This window comes from Tigriopus californicus, chromosome 2 (assembly GCF_007210705.1).
Source record: "Tigriopus californicus strain San Diego chromosome 2, Tcal_SD_v2.1, whole genome shotgun sequence".
Lineage (NCBI taxonomy): Eukaryota > Metazoa > Arthropoda > Copepoda > Harpacticoida > Harpacticidae > Tigriopus > Tigriopus californicus.
Genome location: NC_081441.1, coordinates 4,868,430 through 4,886,278, shown reverse-complemented (window position 1 = coordinate 4,886,278; position 17,849 = coordinate 4,868,430). Strand labels below are relative to the sequence as shown.

The 17,849-nt window shown below is 46.4% G+C and overlaps 6 protein-coding genes across 8 annotated transcripts in view; 4 read left to right on the top strand and 2 right to left on the bottom strand.

Annotated features, from left to right (window-relative positions):
- Nucleotides 1-867: 867 nt before the first annotated feature.
- On the top strand, nt 868-2,334 carry LOC131893541 (glutathione S-transferase Mu 1-like). Its single transcript, XM_059243599.1, has 5 exons — nt 868-1,151; nt 1,233-1,392; nt 1,622-1,785; nt 1,853-2,097; nt 2,180-2,334. Exons 1-5 carry the CDS (start codon nt 1,110-1,112, stop codon nt 2,232-2,234), a joined length of 666 nt encoding a protein of 221 aa, XP_059099582.1. The 5' UTR covers nt 868-1,109; the 3' UTR covers nt 2,235-2,334.
- Nucleotides 2,335-3,129: 795 nt separating this feature from the next.
- LOC131893542 (vacuolar protein sorting-associated protein 28 homolog) lies at nt 3,130-4,028 on the top strand. Its single transcript, XM_059243600.1, has one exon. The coding sequence runs from the start codon at nt 3,248-3,250 to the stop codon at nt 3,890-3,892; it is 645 nt and encodes a 214-aa protein (XP_059099583.1). The 5' UTR covers nt 3,130-3,247; the 3' UTR covers nt 3,893-4,028.
- Nucleotides 4,029-4,400: 372 nt separating this feature from the next.
- On the bottom strand, nt 4,401-6,696 carry LOC131893539 (E3 ISG15--protein ligase HERC5-like). The gene is made up of 2 exons (XM_059243597.1): nt 5,761-6,696; nt 4,401-5,672 (listed from the first exon to the last, which is right to left on the bottom strand). Exons 1-2 carry the CDS (start codon nt 6,056-6,058, stop codon nt 4,531-4,533), a joined length of 1,440 nt encoding a protein of 479 aa, XP_059099580.1. The 5' UTR covers nt 6,059-6,696; the 3' UTR covers nt 4,401-4,530.
- Nucleotides 6,697-7,773: 1,077 nt separating this feature from the next.
- Nucleotides 7,774-8,968, top strand: LOC131893543 (uncharacterized). Of its 2 annotated transcripts, XR_009374708.1 has the most exons (3): nt 7,774-8,276; nt 8,348-8,831; nt 8,892-8,968. XR_009374708.1 is itself a non-coding variant. In XM_059243601.1 (2 exons), exons 1-2 carry the CDS (start codon nt 8,055-8,057, stop codon nt 8,756-8,758), a joined length of 633 nt encoding a protein of 210 aa, XP_059099584.1. In that variant the 5' UTR covers nt 7,774-8,054; the 3' UTR covers nt 8,759-8,897. The 2 variants fall into 2 exon arrangements, 1 of the variants encoding a protein (XP_059099584.1); XM_059243601.1 differs by having other exon boundaries at nt 8,348-8,897.
- Nucleotides 8,865-12,660, bottom strand: LOC131893538 (F-box/LRR-repeat protein 20-like). Its single transcript, XM_059243596.1, has one exon. It carries the CDS (start codon nt 11,168-11,170, stop codon nt 9,686-9,688), a length of 1,485 nt encoding a protein of 494 aa, XP_059099579.1. The 5' UTR covers nt 11,171-12,660; the 3' UTR covers nt 8,865-9,685.
- Nucleotides 12,661-14,153: 1,493 nt separating this feature from the next.
- LOC131893537 (zinc finger protein 418-like) overlaps nt 14,154-17,849 on the top strand; it is a 6,928-nt gene continuing 3,232 nt past the window's right edge. The window contains exon 1 of one of the 2 annotated variants that reach the window (XM_059243593.1): nt 14,154-14,311. The gene's annotated coding sequence lies outside the window, so the exon portion shown is untranslated. Of the gene's footprint in view, nt 14,312-16,829; nt 17,009-17,849 lie in introns of those variants that run through there. The other variant, XM_059243595.1, reaches the window with a different exon arrangement.

Below are 17,849 nucleotides of genomic sequence, written 5' to 3'. Positions count from 1 at the left end.
TCGTACCTCTGAGTACCTTACGCAGAATGAGCATTTGCTCTCACCTCTTTGGCCAGTGTAGTTTCATACCGGTTAACGTCCAAGCCCTTAACTTCAAGGTACGAGCTTTAAAAAACTGGCCTCTGAACCGACTTACTTATAGTCATGGTCCTGCGTGACGCCCATATCTAACCACCTCTTTTACGACGAGGATACCGAGACTAGACAAATATTAAGGACATATTTTAAATCTATGTTCAATCGTTTAAGTGCATGATATACTTTCTGTCTAGCCAAACTGTGGATTAGGTCAATCCCAGGTCATCATATGCAAAAATAAAGGAATACTTCTTAGAAGCCAACAGTTTTGGTCAAATTTTGGTCAAAACTTGGTCAAAAAAGAATTCTTGTGCGAAGTGAAGGAGTTATTTTCATCACAAAGTTAAATTTATGGTAGGACTGTCTTGTAGGATATAGTGGGTAACAGTTTCCCAATATAATCTTCAGAAAGAAAGACATCGAATACAAATTCTAAATGTCCATGACTCATAGATGTCTCCATGTTCTCCACATGGAGTCAAATGCCTTACAGTCAAATGCCTTGGTTGTGTCCCTTCGGATCTTAGATTAAAATCCAGCATCAAATGAAAATGTAGAAACGGAAGGGGAGTTGCTTTCAAATACACCCGTAATGGTCGTTCGTCCCACTCAAACATGTGGGAGAAAACAAAGTACAACAGAAAAAAACTCATACTTATATGGTTTCGATTAGACCCAATAAGTAATAATTTAGAGAAATGTGCATCCCTTAACAAGATTGGACTTCACATAAATGTAGAAGACTTGGCAAATCCCACGGCCACGCTGCCTCACGTTTGGCAAGCACAAATCTTTGGTGTGTGCTTGTGTGAGTGAGTGAGTGTAGGGTTATTCGGTACGAGGAACATCATCATTGGATGGTCTATCGGCTCCCTTTTAACTTTTTAAGACGAGTTCATTCTATACATTCCCCTCCTCACTTTCTGAGTCCTGCTGACATCTCTGATTGGCCCTCACACGTTTTCCGACAACTGCCAGAGCGTCATCATCCAAACTCATCGTGATCATCATCTTCTCTCTCTGCTAAAACCATGGCCAATCTCCCCGTTCTCTGCTACTGGGATATTCGAGGGGTAAATAGATGAGGGCCTAACATTGCCAGAGCTACTAGTATCAATATGTTGAACTTCATATGAATGGTTATCTTCTTTTAGTTAGCCCAACCCATTCGGCTGTTGCTGGAGTACACTGACACCAAATTCGAGGACAAGCAATTGGTTTGTGGACCCGGTCCCAATTATGACAAGAGCGTTTGGACCAATGAGAAGCACAAACTCGGGCTGGACTTTCCCAATCTGCCTTACTTCATTGACGGTAGGTAGAAGGATGCCTAGAGATAGAAGAGGAGGATAATTAATTGGATATTGGATAGTAAATATTAATTATTGTGAATTGTATTTCCAGGGGATCGGAAGATCACCCAATCCAACGCCATCTTGAGGTATATTGCCNGGTAGGTAGAAGGATGCCTAGAGATAGAGGAGGAGGATAATTCATTGGATATTGGATATTGGATATTAATTATTGTGAATTGTATTTCCAGGGGATCGGAAGATCACCCAATCCAACGCCATCTTGAGGTATATTGCCCGCAAACATAATCTCATGGGTCAGACCGAGGATGAGCAAATGCGAGTGGATATCATGGCGGAGCAATCCATGGATTTTAGGAATGGCCTGGTTCGCTTGTGTTACAATCAGAGCTTTGTAGGCGATTTATTTGCATTTAAATAATGCATCGGTATTTGTTCAACTGATATTTTTTTTCCTCCAGGATCAAGTAAAGGACGATTATTTGGCAGCTTTGGCCACAAAGTTGGAAGAGTTCGCCAAGTTTTTGGGCGATCGCCCTTGGTTCGCTGGGGAATCGCTAACCTTTGTGGATTTTATTATGTACGAACTCTTGGACCAACACCGGGTGTTGGCCCCTGAGGTCATCAACCAATGCCCGAAATTGGTGGATTATCTGAACCGATTCGAAAAACTGCCCCCCATTGAGGCTTACATGAAATCGGAGCGGTATGTATTGGTTATTGGTTCAATCATTTGTGGATAGTGCCTCCACATGTAGGATTGCATGATTTATCTATTTCTGTTGCAGATTCATGAAACGGCCTTTGAATAACCGAATGGCCAAGTTTGGTGGCGAGAAATGATCAACATTCTAGTGAATCCATGTGTTTGACGAACTCACTCTCATTCCATATATTTTCATGTGTGTCGAGTACGCTCATCAATACATGTACTAACCACTGACTATGTACTTGCGAGTTCTTTGTTCAAAGATTATCTTGGCTGATATAAATGTGACGTGAGTCAACAATCTCGTCACCCTGAAAAATGATTATGAATCACACTCGAATCATAAAGATGACTTCATACAGAAAGTTGTGCCTTTCCAAAGCTTGGAAAAGCTGCTCTGTAAGTGGTATTTCTTCTGAAAGACGATAATGCCATTCGGTATACATTGCAGTGTTATCAATTGCTTTTTAAGCTATTTGAATGGGAATATTGCTCAATTTTCTTGTCAATAGCACGAAATTAATCTGGTTAATTAATATAAATTTTCGTATATTTACATACCTCTCCAGCCTCAAGTCCGTTACCACAATTACCCCAATCAATAGATCCTACATGCATTCAGGGTCTTTAATCCCATCTACTTATATTCTCAAAAATCAATGTCTATTTACTCTTTCCAGGCTTTTAGCCATACCTCAATAAGCGGAATGGCTTCCATCTCATGATCCTTGGGCTAAAGTGAAGAGTCCATTCCTCCACATTTCGTTTCGAAACAAGTGGAAGAGCGTTATTCTTCTATACTAGTTATCCAATATACTTTATAAATATCTTTTCAAGCATCTTACCTGGCTATTTCTTGAGTTCTTGTATCGGGTGATGCGGACAAAAAACACAAAAAAAACGAATTTACTCAAAGAATACTGGAATTGGAATTGCAGTTCCGAATTTCGTAAAATAAACCCATCCTTCTGGGTCGACAAAGTGACAGCTGACGAACGATCCTTTTGGTACTTTGTTCTCTATGTGTTTTTTTTTATTTCCTTAGGAGCTGCCTTCCGATTACAGAAATTGCCTGAATGACACTGAGTGCTTGAGTGAGAATCACCAGAAAACAGGAAAAGGACACAAAGAAACACTCCCTTGTTGGATGATGGCCACGCCCAGTGCTCCACGGCCGGAATGGATGGAGGAAGTGCGGATCTATCGGAATCCTCGTGAGCGCGAGAAGTACGACAACCAGGCGGAGTTGTTCGCCGTGATCAACACACTCCAACACTTGGAGAAGGCCTACATCAAGGACTGCGCTCCGGCCAAGGAGTACACCTCCCACTGTAGCAAACTTCTGGTCCAGTACAAGGCGGCCTTCAAGCAAGTCCAGAGCGATGAATTCCCCACCGTCGAGGACTTAATGCGCAAATATCGTATGGATTGCAAATTGGCCTTGGAACGCATCCGAGCCGATCGACCTATCACCATTAAGGACGACAAGGGTAACACCTCCAAGTTGATTGCGGCCAGTGTGGCGGGCTTCATCACAGTCATGGACAAACTCAGACTCGATATCCGCTCCATGGACGAGCTGTTCCCGGACGTCAAGGACTTGGCCGAGAACCTGAGTCGGTTGAGCTTGCTGCCCTCAGATTACGAAGGTCGGAAGAAGATTGAAAAATGGCTGACCACGCTAAATACTATGGAGGCCTCGGATGAGCTGACCGACACGCAAGCCCGGCAGATGGTCTTTGATTTGGAGTCATCTTACAGCGAGTTAAACGAAGTGCTACATTCCTCGTGATCAGCAACAACTATTTGTGTCACTATGTCATTGCCCCCCCCCAGGCCCCATTTATTCCCTGTCATGGGCCAGCCGCCCCTAGGCCCACCCTTACGCTGACCCGAATGATTTTCATACAGATATGATTGACCTGAAACATCCCGAGGAGCGTCCTTACTTAAAGAGTGTGTCATATTCGAGTATTACGTAACGGAGTGTGGGAGATCGTGCTTATTTACCCAATGAGTCTACTTCAATTTGCTACACTTCGATTTGGATTTTGCTTCGGAGCAACAAAACCTAAGGATATTGTTATGTCCACACTCTGAAGCACTTGCTCTTCTTTTGAATCTTTAAACTTTTTAATTCGCTGAATTTTTTAACTCGCCAAACGATTCGATTGAATCGAAAAGGTTTATTGAAGTAGACCGGTTTTGGCGCATTGATCATATAATAACCCAATCAGTCAGTCCCATTGCCACTAAACCGAGATGATGTTTAAGAAGAAAATAAGCGATGAAAAGCCTGGTCAAGCATGGGTATTGTATTACATACAACTGCGCATTGCCCAGGTGGGGGATTATTTCCAAACTCTTCTCAGCTTTGAGCTATAACATTCATTCATTCAAACAGACGAAATTTACGGCGGAATATTTGTTTTAACTTTTCTTGGGTGGCGTGGATATGACCACGGCGGTGCCCCAATCGCCACAGCGTAACATCTTGACCACACTGTTCTTGGCGAAGCCTTTGGGCAATGGGATCTTCTCCACGGCGTCCTTGGAAGTGGTGTGACCCAAGCCCAGTTGACCGTACTTGTTCCAACCAAAGCCCCACAGTTGATTGCCGCTGGTTAGAACCACGGTGTGTCTGGAGCCACAACTCACGTCCAAGGCCTGACACTCTTCGCCAGATTTGCCCGGGATCTGCACTAACATAGGAATATTTTGAACCACCACCAAGTCGGACTGCGAGTCGTTGCAGGACGTGGCGGCGTTGTAACACGTCAGCGCATCTTTTTCGGGGTCCAAGGGTGGTTGGACCTCCTCATTGTTCTTGTGGTACACCTCGCAATCTTCGGAATCGCCCCGCGGGTTGTTGGTGTCTTCGGGTTGCATGGTGCAACACGCCATCAGCAGCTTTTCCACGGCCGCGAAGCACTCGGCCGGTCGGACCAGGTTCGTGGTCTGAGCCAATTGACCCGATTCATTCCACCCGAACATGTAGAGATCATCGAACTGACTGATGACGGCCGAGTGCCATCCACCCGCCGCGATTTTCTTGATCTTCATCCCGTCTAGGGCCGTGATGAGCCGGGGCTTCTCCTCGGAATTGAGCGAGCCGTGGCCAAGTTGGCCGCGAGAGCCACCCCCCCAAGAATAGACCTGGCCGTGTTCGGTGAGGAGTAAGCAATGTTCCTTGCCACAAACCACATCTGTGACTCGGTGTTGAGCATTGGCGGGGAAAACATCAAAGTCCAGTGGCGAAGGCAGACTGTAGGCCACGCCTTGGGCATCCAAACCGATGTTGTGGGCATCCCCGCAAGAGGTTTTGACCAATTTGACATGACATGAGGGCGATCCGGGTCCGACGTCGTGATCCATGGACAGACGCTTCTTGGGCGGGGATTCGGCTTGGGCGGGTTCAGGCTTGATATCGATCAAACAACCCGTGTCGGCGGACTCGGCGTTGGGGGCATTGATCGCTTCGGCCGCCGGATCTTCGTCGTGAATCAAGGGAGTTGGCTCGGCTCCCACGTGAACCTTCCGCCATCCTTTGTTCTCTTCGTGGGTCCAGCATTCTATCGAAGAGAAAAGAAGGAATCAAAATCAAATGAAGGTCACGATTGCCAATGCCAACGACAGGTTCGTAAATGAAGCCGAGATTACCTCCATTGTCGGTGCAGACGAGCAGATGTCGGGGCGTGGCTGAGAGTTGGACGATTTTCTCGACATGGGGCGGAGCGGTCAATCGCTCGACGCTGCCATTCTTACCATCCACCAAACCGTACTTGGTGATGCCACTCCCATCCTGGACCACCACCAAGTAGTTCCAACAAATGTCCACATCCAGGATTCGCGTATTCGAGGCCGACTTATGGGGCACCAGGGACGTCAGAGTGACATTATTCGCCGACGAGGGAACCTGTTTGAACCCGTTGAAGCCGCAGTAGTATAGGGTCTCCATCCTGGGCCCGCACTCCCAATCAAACCTCGCCGGGGAGGGGGGGGACTACTGACCCTGTCTGTGCGCGCGTGCTAGCCAATTCTTCACGTCTCGTTATTGTCTCGATCGGGAGCCAGCATTTTTGGCACGTCCAAATTGATGATCAGGTGAGATCCCAAGGGAGGGGTGGTCGATGAGACCGGTTGGACTCTAGGCTTTGATCTGGGGTTGGATTCGTTGGCTGGATGCTAGGATCTCTAGTCTCAAGATTGGGCATGGACGGGTTGGGTAGCTCAAGTCGCTCTCATCCTTGTCATCGTCATCATCTTCTTTGGGTTGGTCTGGTTGGTCTGGTTCCTCTATCCAAGACTAGCATCGGGATTCTCGACCACCAAGACAACCCAGACAACCCAGGCGACGACGGCGAGCCCGACAATTAGGACGACCTTTCTTCTTGTTCTGCCTTCTTCTCTCTCCACTATCTAGTGCGTGCTATGCTGCCATCCTTCGCGGGGTGTTCCATGCACGCCGTTCCAACCGGGCTCATCAACATTGGAATACGGCAGCTAGGAACGGAAAAGCATCGGAGAGAGAAGAGACGGACGGAACAGTGTATGTACGAATAAAGATCGTCCCCTAATTCAGTGCTGTCAAGTTTTTCCAGAACCTCAACTGCCAAATGGAGGTTGAAAAATACGCCAGGTATAAAAATTTTTCTAGAAAAAGTAACGCATTACCGCTGCTCGTTTCTTTTGCAGAACACGAGGGCCTAAAGCTGCAAAAGAAAAACGTTTATGCAATTTGTTAACGTTTAGTAAATATGACGTGAAACAAATGATTCGGGTGATTATTAATTGGATCACATCAGTGGCAAGTCAGTCATTGAATTTTAAACGGAATTTTACAAAAATCAGGTAGTAAACCTTGACGTAGTTTTCTTGTCCTCGTTTACTAAAGAGAAAAGTAACGGAAACGGGAGGGCTAAAAAAAACCGTTCCGTTACCATTGACGTTACTTTTTCAGAAAAGTAACGCGTCACGGGTAGCGTTACTCAAAACGTAATGCGTTACCGGTAACGTTAGTCAATAAGGAACGCGTCAATAAGTAACAGCGTTACTCAAGCCCTGGGCAGGTACATTTATAGTTTAAATTGGCTGGTCCTGAATGATGACAGCAAGATGCATGGGAGATTTTTTTCCTGATGAAGGGATACGCAAAACACGAAAGGATAAACCACTTAAAGAAACGAAAAGAACCCTACCCTTTTGCCTGGACGAAATCGCTATAGGCCTGAAAACTTGACCGAGTCAAATGCCATTTGGCATCACTGCTAAAATAAGCCTGGAGGAATCAAAAGAAAACTCTACTGCGCAGTGCAGCGCGGATGAGGGTAGATGTATATTTCAGCGTAGAAAGGCCTAAATTGTCAAATTTCAAGGCGTCCCATCTATAGCAAACAGCATTATATCTTTATAGACTAGTCAAAAAGAAAAAAAATACTATTAATAATGCTAGTTGTCTTTCATGCTCCCACCTGTTAATAGCTATTGGCTGATATGCTTTATCTCACTCCGAAATCAAACCCTCTGCTAGAGCCAGGACAAGTGCACTTGAGTCATTTACTCAAATTGGATAAATTGGTCGGACTCGACAAAATAACTTTTTTTTTTCTTTCAATTTCGTCAGGAAACGGGCTTTATTCCGTCATGAACTGATCATGTAAGAAAACAGCACTCGAATGATGATTTCATTCGTCTTGTTTAATTTAGCTTAGCTAACTTGAGTCTGGTAAAAGAGTCGGGAAATCAAATGGCCTAGCCCCATTACTACGCTGTTCACACACCTGCATCTTCGCTATTCTCCACTTTCCCTCTTCAGTCACCCTGAGCTTCCGCTGCCTCCGTTCTTGCTTCATTTTCAAAACCCGCCACCAACAACTGTCCAAAAGCAAAGCCAGAACGAAACCCAAGACTCGTCTGATCTTTTGGACGGACGCTTAACGGATTTAATCGGAGCCATGACCTACTCCGTTCCCTCGTATTTGGAGGAGACTCGCTCGCAAACCGAGGATCTGATCCAGCAAAGCCAAACCAGTGATTTCAATCTCGAGATATTGGCGCAAGAATGGCTCTCCGCCGTTCAAGTCCGTCAAGATCGGCTCACGCAAGAGTTGGCGGATTTGTACGCCCAATTCGTGGGACACGTGGATCAAATCAGGACCATCAAGGATTACCAAGAGGTAAGATGGATTAGGCGAGGCCGTGGAGCTCGAGTGTATTGGCTATTTCGTGTTTATGATGTGTTTTTCAGGAGAAATCCAAATTGGCCATGAGCGAGTTGGAGAGACATCAGACTGAACTGAGTCAGTTGAATGTGGTCAAGGATGAGAAGGTTCGAGAGATCCAACAATTGGAGCACCAACTCGTTCTCACTAATGCCAAGATTGACGAGGTGGGCGAGAAGGCGCTGGAGGCGGTGGAAGTGGCCAAGAAGTTCCCTCATCTGCATGCTCAAAAGAACTTGTTCTATCACGTCAGTCGGATTCATTGGGACAAAGTGAGCCAGAATGAACATTTGGTCAAGGGCTTTGCCATCAATCCCATCAAGAACGACGTGTCCACGTTCGTGTTGGACCAGAGGGAGCTGACCGATTCACGAAATCATAACATCCTCTGGGACTACATTGGTGCAGGCGTGTCCTCCGAGTGGAAGAGGCTTTGAGGGAGGCCGTCCGTCCGTCGTTTGAATGTGTAGATAGATGTAATGGGGAAGTCAATCGATTGACGCAATGAAGGTAAAATTTATCAAAGAATTAAGACGTCCGATGCACATTGATAATAAAACGTTTATTTAGGATGAATTTGGTGCCCAAGGAATTCTCTTTCATCTATCTTTCCATCTAATGGCGATGCAATAGAAGTCTGAGAGTGGGATGCTGCAGGTGCTTGGATCTTATCGCTGAGAGAGATGAAGCGCATCTGGAAAGTAACGCGCGATGGATTCTTATTTTTTCATATTTGAAGAACAAAACGGTCGCAAAGTACAAAATTGTAGTTTTAGATTGGGTTCGTCTCGGGTGATGATCATCGATCTCGTCGAGGCAACATTCTCAATGCTCTATTTCTGTAAAAGAAAAGACCGTGACGAGAGATTGCTCAAAAGGGACTGTGGTGCCTCTGCGGTTACATTTTTTTGTTCGATCCGAAATTGTTTTCAGTGGGCCTCGAGTGGTAAGCACTTCACTGTACTGTATGTATGTTTGAATGTATGTATGAGTAACCTAGCAAGATCAAGGGATCTGAGTGATTCCGCTAATCACTTTGGTGTTGGACTTGTCCCATGGACCACAATAACCCGATTTAGAAGAACGTTGTTCGCGGACTGCAAGAAGGAGCAGGATAAAATGTGTCTAGCACACCAAAGCAGGATAGGATCGATATTGAAGGAGCAAAACTTCTATCGGGTTGTGCTTGATGATGGGTTTTTGTTGATCCAATCCGGCCACCACTACTAGAATTGGAAGTCATTGGGCCCCCATAGGTTATGCTGTGGGCCTCAAAACCGTGGCTAGTACTTTACTTGTGGGGTTTCGCAGATAAATATCCACCTTGGGCTCGACGTTCCCACCGACCCATTGGCTTGAATTTTTTAGAGGATGACACAACAACGACAGTATCGTTGGCGAGTGCCGGTGGCATTAGGAGGTGGGGTCACAGGTGCGAAATAAGCGTGTACTTTTATATTGGGCAAATGATTCCGAAGTCGCCGGATCCCTGCACGGGTGATCAACTGACAATCGTAGAGTTCAATGCGTTGGAGATTATGGCAAGCCACCAAGTGGTCCAAGGATGAGTCCGTGATCAATGGTAGGTTGTCTAACTCCAGGACGGTCAAATGCTCAGCTGAACAAGAAGCCATGCCCAGCTGGCGAATTCCCTCATCCGTGATGAGCTCGCAATGGGAAAGACTGAGGAACTCCAGTCGTGGACAGCAAGCAGCCAATACGCGAAGCGTGGCGTCCGTGATGAGGACGCACTCCTCGAGGTCCATGCGCTCCATCAAATGACAATTCCGAGCTAACGCCTGGAATCCGGTGTCGGTGAACTGAGACACTGAAGCACATTCGAGAGTGGTGAGTTGGGTGCAGTTGTTGGCCAAGGCCGTGAGCGACAAATCGGTCAACTGAGAGCAATTCGACACGCACAAATACTGAAGCTGCGGGGAATGGAGGGCCAATTCTATGATTCCTTGATCCTGGATGTTCCGGCATCCTTGAATGGAGACATGCTGAAGATTTGGACAAGCCACGGCAAAGATCATCAAGCCAATGTCCTTGATCTGGACACACCCTTTGCATATGAAAGTCTCCAGTTTCGGGCAACCCTGAGCCATAGGAATGATCCCGTCGCTTGTGATCATTTCGCACCAGGATATGTCCAAATGTTTCAAGGACGTACAACCCATGGCCAGGTAGTGGAGGGACATGTCTGTTACCATTGAACAACTATTCAAGTCCAAATATTGCAATTTGTGGCAATGGAGCGAGAGGCTCTGACAAGTTCGATCCGTGATTTTTTTGCAATACTTGAGATTGAGATATTCAATGTTGTTGCAGTACATGGAGAACGTAGCCAAAGCCTCATCACCCACTTGCTGACAACCCCGCAAGCTCAGCTTCCTCAAGAACCCACCACAACGCAAGGCGATATTCTCCACTACGACACTCTCAATGTCCGTCTGAAAATCAAAGAGATCCACCCTTTGCCAATTTGATCCATCCAAGGCCAGGATGTTCCACGCCTTCGACACTTGAGCGCATCGACACAAAGACACCACATCCAAATGAGAAAAGATCCTGAGCAAGAGCTCTTTCGGCAACTTCCGATTGATCGTGGACTCGTCACCATCATTGAAGACTCGGGCCATTTTCCAGTGACCGTTCCCTGTCGCAGAGTTCCCGTTCGTGTAATAGCCCGCGGCTGAACCATTCTTGACGCCATTACTCGAGAGGTCTGTCCCATTGGAGGAGGAATGATGCTTGTTGCCGGCACTTTTGCTCCGACTGTGATGGTGATGCTGATGGTCTGACGAGGACGACACTTTGTCCGAATGAAAGTGAGAATGTCGAGCCATTCTTTTACTTCCAATCTAGATTCACTTTGCTGTTAATCCAAGGTTATCGAAAACCTTCGAGTACCCACGCCATCGTTCTGCATGGGCTGTGTCGCAATAAAACCACAAGCAAAGACCAAGGAGAGGTCTTTATGATGCACCGAGGAATTGCAAATACAGAAAACGACTGATTTAGGCTTGGCTCTCAGGGAAACATCCTTATTTAGCCAGAGAATAAACGAGGTTGAATTGGATCCCCCTCTTCCCCCCACCCACCCCCAAAAAGCCGGGTGCGGCAGTTCAAGCAGAAAAGGATCCCTCGAGAAGAGAGCGACGAGCGCAGTTTTCTTTGTTTGAATTCAAGGGCGTATCAGGGAACAGTATTCAGGTCAGAACATAATTCACACTAAGTCGTTTTGAGAAACGGTATCAAGATTGCATTTATGAGTTCTATGGAGTGCGAGATTGGAGCCTTTGAAACTTCCTCCACAAGTCTCAAACGTCTAACTGAAGGGAGCACTTTGTTTCGAGACCCAAAAAGGGCTTTTAGGTATTGAAGATATCACAGTTAGCCGAGTGTTTTTGTGTTTTTGTCACAGACACGGAAGCCGAGGCTGAAGCCGAAGAGGACACGCTTCCTTAGACGGCGAGGGACTGACCTCTATTTAGAGCACCCGCCGCTCTACGATCCCACCGTAAGACCTGGGAACAACAAAAAAGAACAGCCGCAGCTTCTTCGCTAAAGGAGAAAAAATGCAGAATTGGAAGATGGGGTGTCGGGTCGGGTGTGGTTGTTTGAATTGGATATAGGGACTACCCACCGTACCACCACCCAATCTAACCGGAGACGACGACGGAGAAGAAGAAGAGCATTTTTGTTTAGCCCCCTCCCCTTAAAAAAAAGTTCAAGGAAATAGACGACCCCCGAAGCCCAGGCAATTCAAGAACGACGTTTCGACAGCCACGACCACCACCACCACTTCTATGTTTCAGAGACAAAAACTGCACAAGCAAAAAGCTTTGGGAACGGCAGCCACTGCCCAACTAGGTGGACACAGGATGATCGACTGTTGGTGCAAAGAGGATGTTTCATGGTAAACTCGGATGTCTGGCTCGAGATTGCCCTTGACACCCGTTCTCTCTTTGTGATGATTCGTTCGTTTATGGAGAGGGACCCCGAGGTGAGGTCCGGGCTTTTACCTCAAAATGGATCACGGAGAAGACTGAGCAGAGAGCACCGATAAGGGCCTGTAGACCCCTGCCAAGGGTTATGGGTCATTGCTGTCGTTCGTGTCACGATATGGCTCTCACGCCAATGCTTTGTCACCTTATTCGGATTTAACCGACCAATCTGTGTTCGTTGCTCTCCTACTGCGACTTTGTCTGCAGGTCTGACACTCACTTCTTCATTTCACGTAGAAGAGAAAAAAGGCCAAGAAAGAAGAACGGAGAAACAGCTTCACCATGCAGAGAGACTACTAAGACCAGAAACGGCTAACTGCTACCACTGCTACTACAACGACTAGTGAGCGTACTTCAAGTACACTAGCTGGCCGTTGAGCTCGTTGTGCTCGTTGAGCTGCTCTCAATCTGGAGGCCGGGGAGACCGACGGCGCTCCTTCTCCTCCTGAAGTACGATGGAAAGAAACGAGAATGAAAAAAAAGTCAAGAGACCCCCCTTAGCCTCGCCTGCCTTTGAACTCCTCCTTTGGTTGAAGATGTTGAGGATGCCCACCCGAACAGCTAGTGGGTCTTCCCAACGCCCCTCAATCCCAGGATCCCGCTCAAAATGTACCAACAGAAACCAACCTGTCGATGAGCATTATACGGTATTTGAGCCCTACATTTGTTTTAGAGTTTGAGCTTGAATTTGGCAATGGCAACATCATACAATAAAAAATATATCACCAAAGACCATCGGAATGACTTCTGCTGGATGTCTTGTCAGTACTTCCATTCTTAGGTTGTTGCAAAATTGATACGATCATTCCAGTTTGGAACAAAGGGAATAGTCTATCTCTCCCACAACAGTGTGGACGTATGTAGGACCTGCGCCTAGCAATCGGAGAGGCAGGTGGACTTGGCTTCCCTGGTTTAAATCCCTCTCTTTCTTTGTGTATCAGGCCGGAAAGTACGGGAGTGAGGGGCCGAGGGGCCGAGGGGCCGGCTCTCAGGCCATTGAGAACTCCTGTCAAAGCTGTTGTCGCGGAGCATCTAAACCGGCTGCTTCACAGCTGTTTCTCACGGTTGTCCTTCTGATGCTCGCGGCCCGCCTACCTCAAAACATTTCGCGCTCCTTCACTAATATATATATAAATATTTCGTCCTAGAGTGGTGGTTAATAGAGACAAGTGCCACATGGGTGAGCATGCAAATCTTCTTACTCGGGTCCCAATATACAAGTCTGTGATATGAAAACATTCTTATTTTAAAGGTTTGAAATTAAGGATAACATCGTTATCGGACAAGGCTGCAACTGGTGAGGGCAGCCATCCATTTTCGTACATGATCTGTTACACTAATCTCTAGGTGAACACCAGGCAAAGAAGCAACACCAAACTAAAAAAATCAAATTGTCCCTTTTAAAGTTGAAGTTATTTGAACAAGTTGATTACTATGTGCGATATTACAATGATATGCCATTGCAGCAACAAATAGGCAATTAATTGCCTTTTGAAACATCTTTGCATAATACCGAAAATTCCTTCTGATTCGTACACAGATTTCAAGCAATGCTTACAAATATATTAGACATTGTGACCTAATTTAACATTGCAATTTCAAGACATCCAATTTCCCCCTTGAAGTTTCTTACCAAGGATTTTGGTTTCTTGAAAGGTGGCATTCTTTATTGGACAAAAATGAGCTTTTTCTCCTAATTTCAGGTCCTCAAAAAGATGAGGAAGAAAGCAAATTAGTCCCCCTTGAGAGATTATTGATTTTCATTGGCGAAGTGTCGCCTCTCTTTATTGACAACTCTAACGGATCCTGCTTTCGTTATTTAAACTTCCCTCCAAACCTAATGTAACTCGAGCCAGAAGGCTGTTTTGGCATAAGAGGGCCCTGTGGCCTTGTGTACAAAACAAGCAGCATTGCCTTGGCGCTGAAAACTAAGCAAGTGTAACTACTCAAGAAATTCCGTCATTATTTTTTTCCGGTCAGGTATGTTGACGATCTGAGGCTAGGACTGAGCCGATTATGTTTACTCCAACTAGTATCTACAACTCTCTTGTAGCAAGAAACCCGCGAAACAAGCCATATAAATGTGCATGTGATTATGTCGAGGTCCATGGGGCCTTTCCTTTTTCCATTTAAATCAGATCTAAAATGACAAGTAGTAGAATATAAGTCAACCTTATTGAATTGAAGATTGATTCCACTCTGTGTATGACATTCACGATCAGTCAGTTGTGAATAGTGTGCTTGTGCCATCACCAGTTCAAAAGATGTTCCACCAATTTCTACAAGCAATTCAAAGGGTTTTAAAGGAGCAAACAACCAAATTGACTGAGGATCAGTTAAGTGCGAAAATATCCCACTGTCAAAGATTGAACCATTTTCAAGCTCTGGTGCCGTTTATTGGCGAAGATTTTTCCATCGACTTTTCTGAAGTGAGTCAGAGATTCATCTTAGCTCGCGGTGTGCAATTGATGCGACAATTTCATACCATACCAGGAAAACGCCCATTCACCCTTGAACTCCAATCGCAAGTTAGAACCGTGCTGAATGTGACTGTCGTCCCCGTCTTGCGGCTTAAAGCCCTGATTTTAAAGGCCTGGATCCAGGACAAATATGCTGGAACGAAAGCGAACCAATGCGAAATGCCACCCAATTATCTGTCTTCAAAAGTTCAATTCATTCACGATGTACGGAAAGGAAGGTTTTGTCTAGCGAATCAAAGCATTGAAGCTGGTGAGGTCATTTTGGTGGAAGAGCCAATTGCCAGTATTGTGTATCATCCCGAAGATTTGTATTGCCATAGCTGTGCGGGCCTTCTCCTATTGGCCTTGCCATGTCCAGCATGTCCCGACGTCTTGTTTTGTTCCTTGAAATGTCTGGAGACCTCCTTGGCAAGCCACCACAAAAGAGAGTGTAAAATCAGGCTTTTTGGCGTTTTGAAAAAGCTGGCCAAGAACGTGGACAAAGTTTCATTTGGGAAAATCATCGCCTTAAGATTGATAACCCAAAAGAATTTCCTTCAATTGGAGCAGCTCCAGCCTACTGACGTGGACGAGACGCTTTTACCTGAACCAGAGTTTAGCGACTATGACTTCCTTTGGTCTTTGTATGCCTTAAAAGGTTCGATAGACCACACCGTAGTCGATTCTCTGTTAAATCTCGTCTTTAATGACCTTCCCGATGACCCTCTCACCCCTTTGAAAGAAGTCGTTCGACGATACTCTAAAATTGTCGAAGCGAACAGCTTTGCTATTGAGGCTCCGTCCTTGAATCCTTTACAGGGTGAACGCCTTTCCTCGTTTTGGACCATTCCCATCGAAAAGTGGCAAACTGGGAGTGCTCTCTATTTAAAAGCATCTCTGTTCAACCATTCTTGCGATCCCAGTGCTGCATTTGTTTTTTTCAACAATCGAATTATCATCGCGGCAACCCGGAAAATTGAACCAGGGGAGGAAGTTTCCATATCTTACGGCCCCTTGTTTTATTATCACGACAAAGAGCACAGGCAACTAGGGATGAATTCGTATGATTTCAAATGCGATTGTGAAGCTTGTCTAGGGGATTGGCCGGATTGGACTTCGATTTCAACTGGGCTTGTGCCTAAAAGCGTGTTTTCCTCGTCGAAATGGAAGCCCAAAGACCTGCTTATGGAGACAGGCATAAGATGGCCCCTAAAGAACCCGGAACAATTCATTTTGGCGGTGCAAGCCGTGCAAGAATCTGAGCAGGCAGCCAAGATATCCAGTGATCTTGTCTCTTATCGCTCTGCCATGAAAAAGCGTGGTCAATTACTTCAAGTTGTAAAACCGCCCCATTTCTGTCACTTGAAAACGAGATTGGGTGTGACCACTGGTCTTTGGTACCAATATTGGTCCGAATATCAAGCCACCGGATGAACGGAGCAAACAACAACCTACATACCTCATGAAGCCACATTTTGGGTTTGGCCCCTTTCCTCCTTCGTCATAACCACCCACCATTGTGAAACGATGAGCCCTAAGCTTCAAAGCGATGTGAACCCCTCCCAATTCCTGTCTTTTCCCAAAGCCCTACTTCGGCACTTCCCCTCCTCCTCCCCCCCCTCCCTCCGACTCGATTTCCCCTCCAACTTCTCTTTAGTTAGTTGAGACACCACAACGACTAGCAGTTCTACTGCATTTTCGTTCGCCCTATCCCGACGACGCCCCCCACAGGCTCCTCGCTATCCGCCTGGGGGCGTTTGAACCTTTCCTCCTCCTCTGATATGCGAGTTAGTCTCTAGCCTCCCGCAACGATTTTTGGACGGGCATCAGTCAGCAGTGTGCCGTGGGCCTGGCTGGCTGACTGGAGGGGGAGATAGCAGCCCGCGGTCCGCAAAGGCATAATAACCCGCCAACGCGAGCCCCCAAGCTGAACCAGCACCATCGCCCTTCTCCTTCCTTCTGTTCTCTTATGATTCAGCCACCCGAAGCAATAGACACGGAGTCGAACATGTCCACGTTGTATGTAACAGTACTGCTGTTCTATTCTAAAACGTGAAGGAAAGAAGAGCAGAAGGCCATTTTTTGTGATCCTTTTCAATGGGTGTCATGTGAAAAGCTAATTGTTGAAGTAATCAGCAATTGACTTTGGTGAAGTGCGGCAAGTTCAAAGTCGTCATCCATTACTAATTTTGTCAAGCAAATTCCAACGACAGCCGAGGTAAGACGGTAGCGCATGGCAAGGGCAGTCCGGTAGATTTAGATCCATCGATTACGATGCTAATGCTAACGGGGCCAATGCCAAACCGAGTCTGTTCCAAACGTTCTCATTTAATGCTAAATGCTGGTTTTGAAGTAAATAATCAAGCATTCATCCGGAATTTTTTTATTATGACTCACAATCAGACGACAATTTGCCTTGCCTTTACCCACCATGCAAGACTTGACGCGAGGCCGTCATGAGGGTTGTCTTTTTCCAGGGTCTCAATGTCCGTCGAATTGGGTAACAAATATTCCAGTTATGAATGTACCTACATATGTTTTGCGAGCGACTACCGAGGCTCATCTTCGCATGGCTTCGTCTTTTGTACCCCCCTGAGGCTCAAACTCGAGGCTAAGGCTGCGGTAGTCTTATACTAGTAGTCGTCGTGCCTTGGAGGTAGTCCTCCTCCTGCTCCTCCTCTCCTCTTCCCCACCTCCTTGTTCTCCTCCGCCTTCCCTTTCCCCGTTTTCGTCGGGTCTTCACCCACCAGCCTCCTCGTGTTCTATCGTTCTCGTGTGTGGCAGCGTTCAAAAACAGGCTTGATGAACAGGACTCCTCGCTAGATCGTTGTTAGACGCCCCCCGGTTCCCAAGGCGAACGGGGCCATCCAATTCGCCAAGGGGGCGCCTCCACCACCCTCTGGTTGGTGTGGTACCTCGTCATTTTCAGACTCGGGGAGTGTGGGCGAATAGAACATGATACGTATACACAGCTTCAATCGGAAAAAAAGGGGGGGGGGTCATCTCTAACATTGGGAGTCTGGTGTACATGGACAAGGGGAAGGCGATAGGGGCCGGCT

Coding starts and splice junctions, on each gene's coding strand:
- LOC131893538 (XM_059243596.1), bottom strand. CDS start 11,170: ATGGCTCGACATTCTCACTTTCATTCGGACAAAGTGTCGTCCTCGTCA.
- LOC131893543 (XM_059243601.1), top strand. CDS start 8,055: ATGACCTACTCCGTTCCCTCGTATTTGGAGGAGACTCGCTCGCAAACC. Junction 8,277..8,347: donor CCATCAAGGATTACCAAGAG/GTAAGATGGATT, acceptor TGTGTTTTTCAG/GAGAAATCCAAATTGGCCAT.
- LOC131893541 (XM_059243599.1), top strand. CDS start 1,110: ATGGCCAATCTCCCCGTTCTCTGCTACTGGGATATTCGAGGG. Junction 1,152..1,232: donor GCTACTGGGATATTCGAGGG/GTAAATAGATGA, acceptor ATCTTCTTTTAG/TTAGCCCAACCCATTCGGCT. Junction 2,098..2,179: donor GCTTACATGAAATCGGAGCG/GTATGTATTGGT, acceptor TTTCTGTTGCAG/ATTCATGAAACGGCCTTTGA.
- LOC131893539 (XM_059243597.1), bottom strand. CDS start 6,058: ATGGAGACCCTATACTACTGCGGCTTCAACGGGTTCAAACAGGTTCCC. Junction 5,673..5,760: donor CGTCTGCACCGACAATGGAG/GTAATCTCGGCT, acceptor TCTCTTCGATAG/AATGCTGGACCCACGAAGAG.
- LOC131893542 (XM_059243600.1), top strand. CDS start 3,248: ATGATGGCCACGCCCAGTGCTCCACGGCCGGAATGGATGGAGGAAGTG.